The sequence below is a fragment of the Thamnophis sirtalis genome, unplaced genomic scaffold (genome assembly GCF_051295495.1).
Source record: "Thamnophis sirtalis isolate CommonGarterSnake01/CBP01778 unplaced genomic scaffold, rThaSir2_p1.2 scaffold_2, whole genome shotgun sequence".
Lineage (NCBI taxonomy): Eukaryota > Metazoa > Chordata > Lepidosauria > Squamata > Natricidae > Thamnophis > Thamnophis sirtalis.
In genome coordinates, this window is record NW_028261382.1 from 54,777,194 (window position 1) to 54,795,422 (window position 18,229).

Sequence of the window (18,229 nt, forward strand, 5' to 3'; positions counted from 1 at the left end):
CGGGCAGGCGAGGAGTGGCGAGTAGAGTAAAGCAGGTGGCCCTCGACGTGAGTGACATTGGGGGTTGGCCACACCCACCCAGTCACATGACCACCTAGCCACGCCCACCCGGCTCCTCATCAGGCAGGTCCTATTAGTGGTCCGTGGGATTTGAAACGAGGGATTTAGTGGTCCCTGAGGCCTGAAACATTGGAGACCCCTGTTCTACGGCATCACTCCCAAGGGATCGTTCGAAAAGGAGCGATGCGTTTTCTTCTTTTTCTCCTTCTTCTTTTTCTCTCTCTCCGGTCTTTTGCCTTTCACGCTCTGCTTTTGGAAGACTTTAGCTAAACCCCTGAGGAACCTGGAGAGATTCCAAAGCACCTGGCAACCGTCCATCTTTTGAGCGAAGTACGAAGAGTCTTGGCTCCATTCCCAAGGCGTGACGGGGACGGGGTGAAGACCCCTGTGGCACTGGGCACACTGGATGTTGGAAAGGAGGCCGGCTAGCCAGAGGGAAACGGTGGCCAGCTGGCGGGAGAAGGTCTCCTCGCCATCCGCCAGCTGGTTTCCCAAGGCCTTCAGAGCCCCTTCCAGACGGACCGCAGCCACGTAGAGTTCTTGCAACAGGAGACTCTCCGGTTCCTTGGTGATGTTTCTCCTGGGGAGCCAAGCGACGGGCGTCTCGCAAAACTGGCGCAGGTCACCCCGCAGGTCCGTGTGAGTCAGCTGGGGGCAAAATCAGAGGGGCATAAAGTCATAAATCGTGGGCTTTGCGAGAAAGGCATCGTTCGGGTGGACAATGTCACTGAACAGGGAGCCAAAATATAATGAAATCGCATCAAGTAGGTAAAGATGGAAGAGTAGGATAAATGAGTATGAAGGAGGAGGAGGAGGAGGAGGAGGAGGAGGGGGAGGAGGAAGAGGAGAGCAGGAGACGAGGATGAGAAGAGGAGGAGGAGGAGGAGGAGAGCAGGAGACGAGGATGAGAAGAGGAGGAGGAGGCTGCGGAGAGCAGGAGATGAGGATGAGAAGAGGAGGAGGAGGAGGAGGAGGAGGAGGAGGAGGAGGAGGAGGAGGAGGAGGAGAGGGCAGGAGATGAGGATGAGAAGAGGAGGAGGGGGAGGAGGAGGAGGAGGAGGAGGAGGAGGAGGAGGAGGAGGAGGAGGAGGAGGAGGAGGATTAATAATAATACTCCTGGAAAAATGGATTGACTGTATTCAAAATAAATACGGGACTAAGAAATTCCAGATAGTTTATGACTGAAGAAACAAGGAATGATATAATCTGTTTAAAGTTAGCCTAGCAAAGAGGAGTTAAAGCTCAAAAGAAAGATGATACCAACTTTTTTAAAAGTTTATTTTAGAATATCTTTGTTAAAGATTTATACCCTAGGAAGTCAGGGGGGGGGAGGTTGGGGGAGTTGGGGGGAGGGTAGGGGAAGGAGGTAAACATTTGTAAAAGTTTTTTTTCCCCTAAAATTTTCAATAAAAAAAAAATGCTCCTGCATAGGGTCTCCTGCCTGAGCCAGGAAGTTGGACTAGAAGCCCTCCAAGCAGGAGGTTTAAAGAAGGCCTTCCAAATCTATTATTCCGTAGATCTTCCAATTTGTTATTCTATATTCTGGGGGTGGGGGGGGAAGAGGAGCAGGAGGAGGAGGAGGAGGAGAGGAGGAGGGGAGGAGAGGAGGAGGAGGAGGAGGAGGAGGAGGAAGAAGAGAGGAGGAGGAAGAGAAGAGGAGGAGGAGGAGGAGGAGGGGAGGGGAGGAGGAGGAAGAGAAGAGGAGGAGGAGGAAGAGGAGAGGAGGAAGAAGAGGAGGAGGAGGGAGGAGGAGGAAGAAGAGAGGAGGAGGAAGAGAAGAGGAGGAGGAGGAGGAGGAGGGGGAGGGGGAGGAGGAGGAAGAGAAGAGGAGGAGGAGGAAGAGGAGAGGAGGAAGAAGAGGAGGAGGAGGAGGAGGAAGAAGAGAGGAGGAGGAAGAGAAGAGGAGGAGGAGGAGGAGGAAGAAGAAGAGAGGAGGGAGAAGAGAGAGGAGGAGGAGGAGGAGAAGAGAAGAGGAGGAGGAGGAGAAGAGGAGAAGGGAGGGAAGGAAGAGAAAGAGGAGAAGAGAAAGGGAGGAGGAGGAGGAGGAGGAGGAGGAGGAGGAGGAGGAGGAGGAGAGAAGAGGAGGAGGAGGAGGAGGAAGAGAAAGAGGAGGAGGAGGAGGAAGAGGAGAGGAGGAAGAAGAGGAGAGGAGGAGGAAGAGAGGAGGAGGAAGAAGAAGAGGGGAAGAGAGGAGGAGGAGGAGGAGGAGGAGGAGGAGGAGGAGGAGGAGGAGGAGGAGGAGGAGGAAAGGATGTCTCATGACATCTCTTGAGTCAACAGGCAGGAAGCTCACCGAGAAGTCACCCAAAAGCCGTTTCAGCTTGCGATGAAACCACCCTTCACCATTCCCTATCTCCTACCTGGAGGGCAACAGCGGAGATTGCTGAATGCACATGAAGGCTACCAACAGGTGGCCTTGCCCTCAGGTGCGAATACCTGGAATCTGAGCCAGATCTTGGAGTCGGTGAATCCCCTGAAGCTCTCCTGTTTCCTCCAAAACAGCTTCCTCGGGGGGGGGGGTGTTGAACCTCCCAAGGACCAGCCCATCAAGACCACCTACCTTCTCCCTCCAATGAAACAATTCTAGAGATTCTGTCTCTGGATGTCCCTCTGCTTTAGGTAAGGGATGTCCAAGATGTCTCCTCGGAGCCACAACAAACGCAGGCTCTCCTTGCTTTACGACCGGCCGCCATCACAGTCAACCGTCACAACTATCAACCTGTGGCCAAAGCATCCCAGTTTTGATCCCGTCTCCACGGGGGATGCTGCAGACGGTCGTAAAGCAAGGAGGAGCTGCAGAGCAGAAAATGGCCAGGCACAAAGCTTCAAAAGAAACCCTCCGCCCGATAATAGGGCAATCTGATTTTTACAGAGGACAGGTTAACAGAATGGGAAGGGACCTTGGAGGTCATCTAGTCCAACCCCCCTGCCCAAGCAGGAGACCCTACACCATTTCTGACAGATGTCAGTCCAGTCTCTTCTTGAAAGCTTCCAGGGATGAAGCTCCCACAACTTTTGTTCCAAGGGTTGATTGTTCTCACTGTCAGAAAGTTCCTCATTTCCAGGTTGAATCTCTCCTTGGTCAGTTCCCATCCAATATTCCTTGTCTGGCCTTCAAAGATGCTTTGGAGAATAGCTTGAATCCCCTAACTCCTCTCTATTGCAGCCCCTCAAATATTGGAAGATGCTCTCCTGTCTCCTCTGGTCCTTCTCTTCACTAGACCAGCCATGCCCAGTTCCTACAACTGTTCATCCTATGTTTGAGCCTCCAGGCCTTTGATCATCTGAGATCAGGGGTAGTCAACCTTTTTATACCTACCACCCACTTTTGTATCTCTGTTAGTAGTAAAATTTTCTAACCGCCCACCGGTTCCACAGTAATGGTGATTTTATAAAGTAGAGAAGTAACTTTACTTTGTAAAATTTATAAAGCAGAGTTAGAGCAAACCCCTACCACCCACCATGAAAGCTGGAAGGCCCACTAGTGGGCGGTAGGGACCAGGTTGACTACCACTGTCTTAGATAGATTCAGATTAACAGAGTTGGAAGGGACCTTGGAGGTCTTCTAGTCCAACCCTTGCCCAAGCAGGAGACCCTGTATCATTTCTGACAGATGGCAGCCCAGTCTCGTCTTGAAAGCTTCCAAGGATGAAGCTCCCACAACTTCCAAAGGCAACTTCCGTTCCATGGGTTGATTGTTCTCCCTTTCAGGAAATTCCTCCTTATTTCCAAGTTGAATCTCTCCTCCTTCAGTTTCCATCCATGATTCCTTGTCTGGCCTTTGGGGCCTTTGGAAAATAGCTTGATCCCCTCCTCTCTGTGGCAGCCCCTCAAATGTTGGAAGGCTGCTATCCTGTCTCCCCTGGTCCTTCTCTTCCCTAGGCTAGCCATGCCCAGTTCCTGCAACCGTTCATCGTATGTTTGAGCCTCCAGGCCTTTGATCATCTTAGATAGATTCAGATTAACAGAGTTGGAAGGGACCTTGGAGTTCATCTAGTCCAACCCCCCACCCAAACAGGAGACCCTTCACCATTTCTGACAGAGGGCAGTCCAGTCTCGTCTTGAAAGCTTCCAAGGATGAAGCTCCCACAACTTCCAAAGGCAACTTCTGTTCCATGGGTTGTATTTGTATTTGTATTTATTAGAATTTATAGGCCGCCCTTTTCCCTGAGGGGACTCAGGGCGGCTTACATAAAATAAGGAGGGGAGGATACAGACAATGGACACAAACAATACATAGAAGTAAAATAGTAAGCAACATTCATTCATCATTCGGGTGGGGACAAGTCATCTTTAACCCAGGCCTGACGGGCTAGCCAGGTCTTAAGGCTGTGCGGAAGGCCTGGACGGTGGTGAGGGTACGAATCTCCACGGGGGAGATCGTTCCAAAGGTCGGAGCTACTACTGAAAAGGCTCTCCTCCGTGTAGTTGCCAGTCGGCACTGACTGGCAGATGGAACTCGGAGGAGGCCTAATCTATGCGATCTAATTGGTCGCAGGGAGGTAATTGGTTGATTGTTCTCCCTTTCAGGAAATTCCTCCTTATTTCCAAGTTGAATCTCTCCTCCTTCAGTTTCCTTCCACGATTCCTTGTCTGGCCTTCAGGTGCTTTGGAAAATAGCTTGACCCCCCTCCTCTCTGTGGCAGCCCCTCAAATGTTGGACGGCTGCTATCCTGTCTCCCCTGGTCCTTCTCTTCACTAGACTAGCCATGCCCAGTTCCTGCAACCGTTCATAGTATGTTTGAGCCTCCAGGCCTTTGATCATCTTAGATAGATTCAGATTAACAGAGTTGGAAGGGACCTTGGAGTTCATCTAGTCCAACCCCCCACCCAAGCAGGAGACCCTTCACCATTTCTGACAGATGGCAGTCCAGTCTCTTCTTGAAAGCCTCCAGGGATGAAGCTCCCACAACTTCTGTTCCATGGGTGGATTGTTCTCATTGTCAGGAAATTCCTCCTTATTTCCAAGTTGAATCTCTCCTTGGTCAGTTTCCATCCATTCTTCCTTGTCTGGCCTTCGGGTGCTTTGGAGAATAGCTTGAACCCCCTTCCTCCTCTCTGTGGCAGCCCCTCAAATACTAGAAGATGCTCTCCTGTCTCCCCTGGTCCTTCTCTTCCCTAGACTAGCCATGCCTAGTTCCTGCAACCGTCCATCGTATGTTTTAATCTCCAGTCCCCTAATCATCTTGGTTGCTCTTCTCTGCACTCCATCTCTCAAGTACTTTTGCACATACCATTGCCACCTCTACTACTCCATTTACAATAAGGTTATTGGTGGTAGCTGAACTCAAAAGACTCAGCCCCCCCCTCCCCAAAAATCGAACCATTTCTTTTAAGCAAAGCCAAGTTACTCACATAGGATTCGTATAGGTCTCGCGATGGCCGTTTCAACCACATGATCTGTAGCCGGATTTTCTGCAGGAATTCCTGACCCGCTGGACACCTGGGGCAGAGGCTGGGGGTGGTGGACTCCACCAGGCTCGGACGCAAAAGCCAAAAACCGGACGCCAAAACTGGACGGGTAGGTAGAAAAGGGGAAGAAGGAGATCGGTTGTGAGCCACGGACGAGAATTTAGTGCAATTGGACAGGATTCACAGGCGGACATGGATTTATCCGGAATTTTGTTCAGCGTGGCAGAAACTGCCCGAGTTTGGAAAAAATTCACTTCTTTGGAAATACATGGAATATCCCACGCTGCCTTTTGCCGAATCTCGAGTGTTTTGGGGTTCTAACATTCACTTGTAAATACTTGACTCCAGAGCGATGGGAGGAAGAAGTGGTAACACGACTGAAAATATTTAAAATTCATATTTTTGCCCTGAGGTTGCAATGAGTTATACTGTCAGTGTTCATGGATGGTGTCCTCCTCTAACTAGCACTGTGCTGACTAGCACTGATGAGGTTACCTAGTTTGGTAGTGAAACATCTGCAAGAAAACCACCAAGCTCAGAGAGCACTAAGGAACCCACAGTCCTCCTTCTCCTCCTCCTCCTCCTCCTCCTCCTCCCTCCTCCTCCTCCTCCTCCTCCTCCTCCTCCTCCTCCTCCCCTTCCTCCTCCTCCTAGCACTTATGATGTTCCCTAGTTGGGTAATTATCTGCAAGAAAACCACCAAGCTCAGAGAGCACCTAAGGACCCCACAGTCGTCGTCGTCCTCCTCCTCCTCCTCCTCCTCCTCCTCCTCCTCCTCCTCCTCCTCCTCCTCCTCCTCCTCCCCTTCCTCCTCCTCCTAGCACTTATGATGTTCCCTAGTTGGGTAATTATCTGCAAGAAAACCACCAAGCTCAGAGAGCACTAAGGACCCCACAGTCGTCGTCCTCCTCCTCCTCCTCCTCCTCCTCCTCCTCCTCCTCCTCCTCCTCCTCCTCCTCCTCCTCCTCCTCCCACTGATGATGTTCTCTATTTGAGTAATTAAGTATCTGCAAGAAAACCACCAAGCTCAGAGAGCACTAAGGACCCCACAGTTTTCCTCCTCCTCCTCCTCCTCCTCCTCCTCCTCCTCCTCCTCCTCCTCCTCCTCCTCCTCCTCCTCCTCCTCCCTCCTCCTTCTCCTCCTCCTCCTCCTAGCACTGATGATGTTATCTAGTTGGGTAATTAAGTATCTGCAAGAAAACCACCAAGCTCAGAGAGCACTAAGGACCCCACAGTCCTCCTCCTCCTCCTTCTCCTCCTCCTCCTCCTCCTCCTCCTCCTCCTCCTCCTCCCCTTCCTCCTCCTCCTAGCACTTATGATGTTCCCTAGTTGGGTAATTATCTGCAAGAAAACCACCAAGCTCAGAGAGCACTAAGGACCCCACAGTCGTCGTCTCCTCCTCCTCCTCCTCCTCCTCCTCCTCCTCCTCCTCCTCCTCCTCCTCCTCCTCCTCCTCCTCCTCCCCTTCCTCCTCCTCCTAGCACTTATGATGTTCCCTAGTTGGGTAATTATCTGCAAGAAAACCACCAAGCTCAGAGAGCACTAAGGACCCCACAGTCGTCGTCCTCCTCCTCCTCCTCCTCCTCCTCCTCCTCCTCCTCCTCCTCCTCCTCCTCCTCCTCCCACTGATGATGTTCTCTATTTGAGTAATTAAGTATCTGCAAGAAAACCACCAAGCTCAGAGAGCACTAAGGACCCCACAGTTTTCCTCCTCCTCCTCCTCCTCCTCCTCCTCCTCCTCCTCCTCCTCCTCCTCCTCCTCCTCCTCCTCCTCCTTCTCCTCCTCCTCCTCCTAGCACTGATGATGTTATCTAGTTGGGTAATTAAGTATCTGCAAGAAAACCACCAAGCTCAGAGAGCACTAAGGACCCCACAGTCCTCCTCCTCCTCCTTCTCCTCCTCCTCCTCCTCCTCCTCCTCCTCCTCCTCCTCCTCCTCCTAGCACTGATGATTTTATGTAGTTGGGTAATTAAGTATCTGCAAGAAAACCACCAAGCTCAGAGAGCACTAAGGACCCCACAGTCCTCCTCCTCCTCCTTCTCCTCCTCCTCCTCCTCCTAGCACTGATGGTGTTCCCTAGTTGGGTAATTAAGTATCTGCAAGAAAACCACCAAGCTCAGAGAGCACCAAGGACCCACAGCCATCGACCTCCTCCTCCTCCTCGCACACAAACGCACAATTCACTGTAAATTGATCTGCACATGCATGAAGACTATAAAAAAAAAACAAATTAAAAAAACATGCAGGCAATGGCAGCGGAGACCAGGGAACTGGTTCGGGGCCGTGGCCAGCCTGGGTCGCTGCCGGTGAGCAAAGCGAGAAACCCACCCCCGGTCCAGATTTTCTCCACATCAACCTCAAACCTCCCGGCACTCAAGAAACCCGTTTGAAAGGAGGAAATTTGTGTCGTTCCATCTCTAGCTACGGTGTGATGGCTCTTCAGGAAGCTAGCTTTCACTCAACACAGCAGAAGGTCGAAGAAAGGGAAGGAGAAAGTGGGGTGCAGGATCGGGGTTGTCCTGCACGGGGAGAGAGACAGACAGAGAGAGAAAGAGACAGAGAGAGACAGAGAGAGAGACAGAGAGACAGAGAGAGACAGACAGACAGAGACAGAGAAAGAGAGAGGAGGAAATGTGGAGTCATCACGTACCAAGATGAACAGCAACCGCTAAAAGACTTCTCCACCATTCTTCTGCAGTTGACTGACTGAAGGGGGAACGTCGGTTTCAGTCATCTCCTCGGCTTGGGCGTGGCCCTCGCCCACACACTTAACCCACACTCGCAGGACACACTCAAAAAAGAAGAAGCACTCACGAGGCAGGGCACGAAGGGAAACGCAACTCTGCCAAAGCTTGGCATCCAGCTCTCGGAGGTCAACACGGGTCACAGGAGCAAGCTCGCCGAGCCTGGGGACTTCTCCTTCTGAGGGTGACCAAGCTTTTCGCTCTTGACGGTGACGCAATTGCAACCACCGTTGACATCAAGGAATCCAAAGAGACTTCGCCTTTGAAAGACAGATCGTGAAATATGGAGAGAGGGGGGAACAAGCTTGCCGGAAGCATTGGAGAAAGATGGAAGAGTCAACCAGGTTTTGTTCTCATTGTCAATCCCTTCTTCTTGTTGTTGTAGTGGTGGGTTGCTGCCCACCCAGGGTTTCTGCCAGTATGTACTGGGAGTGGCCTGGAGCAGCTGAGAATGTACCGGTACGGTGGCTCGTTTGGCCCACCTTCCCACCCGCGTTCTATAGCTGTATTTATTCCCAAAGGCATGCTGCGCATACACCCAGAGTGTGCAGAGCCTGTGCGCACCCTGACAAACATCTGGGTGTTGTAGGGGCGGTGGATTGCACATGCATGCGCAGCGCACGTCAGGTGCATGCACAGCACACGTCAGGCTCGTGCATGGACAGACCGCGATCAGCGTACCGGTAACGAAGGTAAGAGTAACCAACCACTGTGTTGTTGGCTTGTTTCTATGTAGTCGCTGTCAGCGTTCCAAGTATCATGTAGAATTAAATCAGAGTCCAAGGCAAAAACGATCCTTAAAGTTCCAATTTAATAAAGCAGACATCTTGGCATTATGCTATGAAATCCCAATACTGGAAATGACCTCAGAATCCCACCCAGTTAAAAGTTCATGATCTTGTCCCCACACCCACAATCCATCACATGGTCCAATCTTCTTCTTCCAGGCTGGCATCCACACCCAGCTGCTTCCGGTCAGGTGCAAAGGTGCGGAGACAAAAGATGACCTTGGCTTCTAGAAAAGAATGATAACAATACACTCCACAGTCTTACTCCTGTCTATTCCCCCCTCCCATCAACTATACTAATGAAACAGCATATTGAAATAAGAGAAAGTGTGGCAGGCCAAAATTCTAAAAGGAATATTATTGCAGGCCTGACAGTCGCAACCACCTAAACTTGTCTTTTTAAGAGGTTCATTAGCTTTGCTCGCGCATGCGCCTTCCACGCATACACCCGGCCTCAAAAATGTGCCTAAATAGGACAACATTTCTGTTACCAGTTCAGGCAAACTGGCCCGAACCAGCTGAATACTACTTCTGGACGTGACGTGATTTGATGTGACGTGATGATGGCATGATCTTATTTAAACAATTGTAGTTGCCCTCCCAGTAAATTCCGGGGGCTAGTAAGATGTTGAAGATTGAGTACAATTTGAAAATGAAATCTGGACTCAAGGCGTTTCAAATGAATACAGGTTTATTGCAAGTCTCTACTCTCTATAAGAATCTGAGCTACTAACGGTCAAAGCCAATTGGCGGTAGATAAAGAGTCAACAGAATTCAAGGAGGGTTGGACTTAAAATCTCTTGCGGGTGCAAAAGGACTTGAGACTGATGACATGTTTGACCCCCCTCCCTCCAGCTCAGCGTGGTCCTCCCCTACACAGGCAATCCCCTTGTCTGTTCTGACTGCCACCGACTCCTGGGAGTTGAAGTTCACAAGTCTTAAAGCTATCAACTTTGATCTCAACTGGAATGGAAATTGGTATTGGTGCTAAGATCATGCTGGAATCGAGGCATCATCTTAGCAAATGCACACTAAACCACAATGTGGATTCCTTTACCGGTAATCCTTGATTTAAGACCAGAGTTGAGCCCCAGATTTCAATTGTCAATTGTCTGAATTTTTGATCTCGTGACCATAAGGATGCTGCAACAGCCATAAGTGTGAAAGCTGGTCATAAGTCACTTTTTTTCAGTGTTATTGGCACTTGGAACAGTCACTAAATGAACTGTATTTAGGTAGAGCATAACAGGTATAGCATCCCTGTATTTAGGTGTATGGAGGGACGCGGTGGCTCAGTGGTCGATCAGAAAGGTTGGCAGTTCGGCAGTTCGAATCCCTAGCACTGCGTAATGGAGTGAGCTCCCATGACTTGTCCCAGCTTCTGCCAACCTAGTAGTTCGAAAGGACATAAAAAATGCAAGTAGAAAAATAGGAACCACCTTTGGTGGGAAGGGAACAGCGTTCCATACGCCTTCGGCATTGAGTCATGCCGACCACATGACCACGGAGACGTCTTCGGACAGTGCTGGCTCTTCGGCTTTGGAACGGAGATGAGTACCATCTCCTAGAGTTGGGAACGACTAGCACAGATGTGCGAGGGGAACCTTTACCTTTTTATTTAGGTATAGCATACTAGGTGAGCATAGCAGATGGGCTTTGTTATCCCGGATGCAGGCAGTTTTAAAATGTTGCCTCACCCCAACTGTTTTCAACTTCACGGAATTATGATCCTCTGGGTTCGCAAGGAAGAATTGCAAACTAGCAAATACCTGTGTACAGATAAAGATTAGATAATCTATCGACGTTCGTTTCTCTCTTTGTAGTTTCCATGCTCCAAATTCATTCTGGCCCCATTTACTAACAGAACTGCGTCTGGATATTGCAAGTTCACATGAAAAAAAAAATTATGCAATGTATTAAGAGGCTGAGCTTGTCGATCGGAAAGGTTGACAGTCCGGCGGTTTGAATCCCTAGCGCTGCATAACGGAGTGAGCTCCCTTTAACTTGTCCCGGCTTCTGCCAACCTAGCAGTTCGAAAGCACGTAAAAATGCAAGTAGAAAAACAGGAACCACCTTTGGTGGGAAGGGAACAGCGTTCCGTGCGCCTTCGGCGTTGAGTGATGCCGGCCACATGACCACGGAGACATCTTCGGACAGCGCTGGCTCTTCGGCTTTGAAATGGAGATGAGCAGTGCCCCCTAGAGTTGGGAACAGCTAGCACGCATGTGTGAGGGAAACTTTTACCTTTACCAATGATTTATTGTTCTGATTATTAAACATGCAATGAGGGATCCTTGGTGCTCTCTGAGCTTGCTTGTTTTCTTGCAAATGTTGCATTACCCAACTAAGTAACATCATCAGTGCTAGAAGGGAGAGAGGTTTGTGGAGAGGAGGAGGAAAAGGTTTTGTGGGGTCCTTGGTGCTCTCTGAGCTCATTTTCTTGCAGACATTTCATTATCAAACTAGGTAACATCATCAGTGCTAGTAAGGGAATGGGGTTTGCAGGGAGGGGGAGGGGGAGGAGGAGAATGACTGTGGGGTCCTTGGTGTTCTCTGAGCTTTCTTCTTTTCTAGCAGATGTTTCATGACCCCACTAGGTAACATCATCAGTGCTAGAAGGAAGAGGAGGTGGGAGGGGAGGAGGAGAACTATGGGGTCCTTGGTGCTCTCTGAGCTTGTTGTTTTCTAGCAGATGTTTCATTACCCTAACTAGGTGACATCATCAGTGCTAGAAGGCAGTGGGGTTTGCAGAGAGGAGGAGGAGGAGGGAGGAGGAGGAGGAGGAGGAGGAAGAAGAAGACGACGACTGTGGGGTCCTTGGTGCTCTCTGAGCTTGATTGATTTCTTGCAGACATTTTATTACCCAACTAGATAACATCATCAGCGCTAGAAGGGAGTGGGGTTTGCAGAGAGTGGTGGTGGTGGTGGAGGAGGAGGAGGAGGAAGAGGAAGAGGAGGAGGAGGAGGACTGTGGGGTCCTTGGTGCTCTCTGAGCTTGACTGATTTCTTGCAGACATTTCATTACCCAACTAGGTAACATCATCAGTGCTTGTAAGGGAATGGGATTTGAGAGGAGGAGGACGAGGATGACTCTGGCGTCCTTGGTGCTCTTCCAGTCTGGCTGTTTCCTTGCAGACGTCTCCTGACCCAAACTAGCTAACCTCATCAGGACTAGCGGTGTGACGCTCTACATTCCAGCTGCTTCCTTGTGGCCTGTTACGGTGCGCAGATATTTGTGTCACCTGAGCTGTGCCTCCGCCCTGGAGACTTGCGCTGATGACGTTTCCCCTAATTTGGGCCGTGAAATGCCTGCCAGAAAAAACTTGTATTTGATACGATAATAAATTCCATTTCATTTTTTCTTTCTTTTTCTTTTTTAAAAGGAAAGATGTGCCCTCTGTCGTTTTTCTAGCTGCTGAGCCATCCTCGGCCTCCGTTGGAGCAGGATAAAGAGTCCAGCAGATCTTCCTCCTTTCGGGTAAAAATAAACATTGTTCACCCTTCCTCCCTTCCTCTCAGTTTGCAAACTCAGTTTTGCCAGTACATTCCTTGGAAGAAGATAAGGGAAGGAAAGGAGAACTTTCTTACCCAGAACTGGGTATTAAAATAGGAGCTGCGGCTTTACTTAATCTTCGAGGCCCTTTTCCTCGATGTCATCACCGCCTCGTGACTCGGTTGAAACCCCAAAGGACAGAAGGAAAAGAAGGAAGGAAGAGACCTCTTGAGGACATGTGAAATTCAAACAATAAAGAGCCAAAATAATTTCCCAGGGCCCCATTCAACTCAGAAACTGGCAAATACAAATCGCATGTCGTCTCTGATCTCTTGTCTCTTGGGGAAAAATCCATTTTTAGGTCTAGGTGTATAAACTCATTTAAAAGTCTTTCTGCCATGATTGATGCAAACATTTTATAATCCACATTTAATATATGAGCCGAGGCGGTGCAGTGGTTTAAATGCAGCACTGCAGGCTACTTCAGCTGACTGCAGTTCTGCAGTTCGGCTGTTCAAATCTCACCCGCTCAGGGTTAACTCAGCCTTCCATCCTTCCGAGGTGGGTAAAATGAGGACCCGGATTGTTGGGGGCAATATGCTGACTCGGTAAACCGCTTAGAGAGGGTTGAAAGCCCCATGAAGCGGTATATAAGTCTAACATTGCTAAATTGAAATAGGTCTCTAGCTCTTTACTTGTTGTGGATCTGAGTCTTCTTTTATCTCTTCCTTCTTTCTGCCATGATTGATGCAAACATTTTATTATCCGCATTTAATAGGTTTCTAGTTCTTTATTAGTTATGGATCTGACTCTTCTTTTTTTTTAATTGAAAATTTGTGGAAAAAAAAACTTTTACAAATGTTTACCTCCCTCCCCCTCCATTCCCCACCCACCCACCCCAACCTCCCCCCCCCTCCGAATTCCCAGAACCAATACAGGTTATAAATCTTTAACAAAGATATTCTAAAATAAACTTAAAGAAACTTAGTATCATCTTTCATTTGAGCTTTAACTCCTCTTTGCTAGGCTAACTTTAAACAGATTATATATCATTCCTTGTTTCTTCAGTCATAAACTATCTGGAATTTCTTAGTCCCGTATTTATTTTGAATATAGTCAATCCATCTTCTCCACTCCAATTTATATCTCTCATTTGAGTGGTCCTTGAGATATGCTGATATTTTAGCCATCTCTGCTAGGTTTGTAACTTTTAATGCCCATTCTTGAATAGTAGGCAAATCTTCCTTCTTCCAGTATTGCGCCACCAACAGTCTTGCTGCGGTTATTAAATGCAAAATCAAGTTAGCCTCTATAACTGTGCAATCAGTAATTATACCTAACAAGAATAACTGAGGGGTAAACTTTATCCTTTTTTAAAGAACACTTTGCATAACCCACCATATTTTTATCCAAAATGCTTTAACCTTTTTACAAGTCTACCATATATGATAGTATGTAGCATCGATCTGATTCTTCTTTTATCTCTTCCTTCTTTCTGCCATGATTGATGCAAAAAATTATTATCCACATTTAATATTGAAATAGGTCTCTAGTTCTTTACTTGTGGATCTTACTCTTCTTTTATCTCTTCCTTCTTTCTGCCATGATTGAACATTTTATAATCCGCATTTAATAGTTGAAATAGGTCTCTAGTTCTTTACTTCTTGTGGATCCGACTCTTCTTTTAGTATAAGCGTTATTATATGCCTCTGTCCATATTTCTGGCATCTTTGCCTCCCTTAGTAAGCCATTGAATAGTTCCAACATTACATTGCTTAATACTTCTTGTAATGTTTGGTGAATGTATAAGAACGATAAATGGAAAGAAGAATAACAATGATGTGTTATCAGTTATTCTTGTTAGGTATAATTACTGACTGCACAGTTATAGAGACTAACTTGATTTTGCATTTAATAACGGCAGCAAGACTGTTGGTGGCGCAATACTGGAAGAAGGAAGATTTTCCTACTATTCAAGAATGGACATTAAAAGTAACAAACCTAGCAGAGATGGCTAAAATATCAGCATATCTCAAGGACCACTCAAATGAGAGATATAAACTGGAGTGGAGAAGATGGATTGACTATACACAAAATAAATATGGGACTAAGAAATTGCAGATAGTTTATGACTGAAGAAACAAGGAATGATATAATCTGTTTAGAGTTAGCCTAACAAAAGGGGAGTTAAAGCTCAAATGAAAGATGATACTAACTTTAAGTTTATTTTAGAACATATTTGTTAAAGATTTATACCCTGTATTTGTTCTGGGAAGTCGGGGGGGGGAAGGTTGGAGGGGGGGTTCGGGTGGGAGGGCAGGTAAACATTTGTAAAAGTTTTTCTAAAAATTTTCAATTAAAAAAAAGAAAAAAAAAACAATTATGTGAATTTAGACTTAAAATGGTATGTCAGGGAATAAAAAAATTAAAAATTATTTGGGGAAAAAATAAAGAAACTGGCAAATACAGTTCTCCCAAGTGATGACGGGTAATGTCCTTGACTTAACCACAGTTCGTGGAGTCACAACGGCCCGGGAAAGAAGTGGTTTTTCACACATACGGCTTTTCCCATCCAACAAAATTCAGAGGCTTGGCAGGTGGACTCGTATTTATGACGGTTTGCAATATCCCGGGGTCACACGATTCCCCTTTTTGCGACCTTCCGAAGACGAATGTCTTATGGGGAAGCCAGATTCGTTTGAACGATTGCAGTGATTCACTTAACGACCGTGTCCAAAAGCATCGTGATCCCTTGGGATACTGGGATTGCAAATACAGGCTGGATCCCCAAGCAGCTGCATTTAGATCACCGAACCAGGGGGATGGATCCACAGTCACAAACACAAGGACTAGTCACTTTTTTTCGTGGCGGTTGTTAATTTTGAGCGTTTGCTAAAGGAAGATTGGAAGTCAAGGATTATTAGAACGTAAGAAGGGCTGAACGAATGTATGTCTGGATTTGAGTTCCTTCGTTGCATGCTAATAGAGGGGTTGATATGTGGGGTCCTTGGTGCTCTCTGAGCTTGGTGGTTTTCTTGCAGATGTTTCATGGCCCAACTAGGTAACATCATCAGTGCTAGAAGGGAGTGGGGTTTGCAGAGAGGAGGAGGAGGACTGTGGGCTCCTTGGTGCTCTCTGAGCTTGGTTATTTTCTTGCAGACATTTCATCAACCTACAAGGCAACATCATCAGTGCTAGAAGCGAGATGGGAGGAGGAGGGAGAAGAAGAGGAAGAGGAGGAGGGGGGAAAAGGAGGAAGAGAAGGAGGAGGACTGTGGGGTCCTTGGTGCTCTCTGAGCTTGGTGGTTTTCTTGCAGATGTTTCATGACCCAACTAGGTAACATCATCAGTGCTAGAAGGGAGTCAGCTAGGAGGAGGAAGAAGAGGAGGAGGAGAAAGAGGAGGAAGCTGATTGTGCAGCCCTTGGTGCTCTCTGAACTTGCTTGTTTTCATGCAGATAATTCATGACTCAACCAAGGACCCCACAATCTTCTTCTTCCTCCTCATTCTCCTCTTCCTCCTCTCCCTTCTAGCACTGATGATGTTCTGTAGTTGGGTAATGAAACGTCTGCAAGAAAACAACCAAGCTCAGAGAGCATCAAGGACCCCGCAGTCCTCCTCCTCCTCCACCACCTCTCTGCAAACCCCACTCCCTTCTAGCACTGATGATGTTACCTAGTTGGGTCATGAAACATCTGCAAGAAAAACAACCAAGCTCAGAGAGCACCAAGGACCCTGCAATCCTCTTCTCTCCTCCTCCTCCTCCTCCTCCTCCTCTCCCTCCTAGCACTGATGATGCTCCAAAATATTTTATTCCTCTGCAGATAGAAAATTAATATTTCCAACTTTCTATGAATGCTTTATAAGCAAGGTCAATCTCGTTGTGTAGCACAACTATGGGGTATCCCAATTCCTAGCTCGGATTTGGCTCAATCCGGACACCCCCATTCATCCCCTGGGACGAAAACAAGCCTCAGCCTAAATTGGATTGTTTTCAGCATTTCCCCATGCCCCAAATTCCCAAAATTAAAGACTTTTGATATGTGGAAAAATCGAACCAACCACCCCATTTTTAGGAGTGAACAAAAGAGAAACTAGAAATTTTACTTATGTGATGAGAACACAAATTTCTCAATACAAAATGGGTCTCTAGCTCCCTCTGCTGGTGAATGTATGTATGTATGTATGTATGTATGTATGTATGTATGTATGTACTGTATGTATGTATGTATGTATATACATACACATACATACACAAACACACACATACATATAATTTGGGGAGGGTGCTTTGGTGCCTCTTTGCACCTCTATCTATCTTAAATACAGCTTTTATCCCCATGTCCATCTTTTAAAACACACCCAGGCCAGCTTAATTCACCACCCCAAAAACGGGAGGCTACCCAATGTATCATCAAGCCAAGATTTTGGACCACAGATGAGAGATACATTGCTTTATTAGATGGTTTGAACATTTTTTTTAAAAAAAAATGACCTTTATGGGCAAAAATTTAAAACCATGGCCAAAAAAAAGAGAAATTATACAGAACTTTATAAAGAAATCTGAATCCTAGCCACAGCTAAGGAGAGGCTTCCATTGTAGAGAAGGAACACAACGTCTTAGTCTATCTTAGCACCAACGAACAAAATCAAAACCAGAGTCGCTTCGGGCCAGTTTCTCTGGTCCCCGGTTCCTTCTCTTCCATGAAAGAGAAGATGGTTGATGGCCCACGTTGGATTATGACTCTCAACTCGTGCAGAAAGCTCTAGAAACTTCCTAGAACATCTAGAAAGTCTGGGGAAGTCCAGAGAGGTAGAGGTGGAGGCCCATCAGCCTGTGGGGGGGTGAGAAGTCACCTTCTACCGATACATTTGAGAAGTCAACACCAACCTTCTCCACTCAAGATTACAATCAAAAGGGCTTGGGTTGGCCAATGGAGTGGGTCAACCTCCCCCCCCTTTCGTAGCAATCTGATTGGCTAAGAAAAACCAGGGGGAAGCAGAAACACTAGGGTGGCGACACGACGACAATCCTTCTCTTCCGAGCGGGAGGCGTGTGAGGCGATAAGGCATCTAAACTCAACCTTCTCGCGGGTCTCCAAGGGGAGACCTCACAGGAGGTTTCCAAGGGGTGGAAAGGAAAAGGACAGCCTGCGTGTCACCCAACACCCTGATGGGACTTTCTCTACTTCCATCCCACGCTCCGTACAAAAAAGACACACTTTGTGAGTTCTTCATTTCCCAGGCGGTTATGATTTTCGTACCAGGTGAAGACGGTAGCTTACACGATCGTTTTGTCATTCAAGAAAGCTTAAGAAGAAAAAGGCACTTTGAAGGCATCAAGGCTTCCAAAAAGCAGGGAGCTTTTTCGACCCACGTTTTTCTCCCAACCCCAACCTGTCCCTCCCACCCACCAAAAAAATATTGGACAGCTAATGTTTCAGATTCGTGTCGGTCATAATACTGCTCACCGGACCCCATGGGACCAGAAGGAAGGAAGGGAAGTTGCAGGAGCACCGAAAATAAGCTTATTTCTCTCCTTTTAGCAGCCACAGAACTAAGGACATCGAGGACATCCCAAGTTCTCTCTCTTCTCTCCTCCTTTTTGGTCACTCTTCCAGGAATGTTTAAATTCAAAAACAAAATTAAAGCCCAGTGTTTCCTACTCTTAACATCGTGCACTGGAAAAAAAAGGGAGCAGGGCCGGTTTGGTCCTCCAGATACATTGGGGT

General features: G+C 47.6%; 1 protein-coding gene across 1 annotated transcript; it reads right to left on the reverse strand.

Moving 5' to 3' along the window:
• Positions 1 to 204: 204 nt before the first annotated feature.
• Positions 205 to 10,834, reverse strand: LOC148048841 (uncharacterized). The gene is made up of 3 exons (XM_087703485.1): positions 10,774 to 10,834; positions 5,416 to 5,573; positions 205 to 708 (listed from the first exon to the last, which is right to left on the reverse strand). The coding sequence occupies exons 1-3, from the start codon at positions 10,832 to 10,834 to the stop codon at positions 205 to 207; spliced, it is 723 nt and encodes a 240-aa protein (XP_087559611.1).
• Between the last annotated feature and the right edge of the window lie 7,395 nt (positions 10,835 to 18,229).

Bases quoted from the DNA above. Each gene is read 5' to 3' on its own strand.
- LOC148048841 (XM_087703485.1), bottom strand. From the start codon at position 10,834: ATGGAAACTACAAAGAGAGAAACGAACGTCGATAGATTATCTAATCTT. The intron at 5,574-10,773 runs GTATTTGCTAGT...CTACCCGTCCAG, and splicing joins TAATCTTTATCTGTACACAG to TTTTGGCGTCCGGTTTTTGG. The intron at 709-5,415 runs GTGAGTAACTTG...TTTTGCCCCCAG, and splicing joins GAGACCTATACGAATCCTAT to CTGACTCACACGGACCTGCG.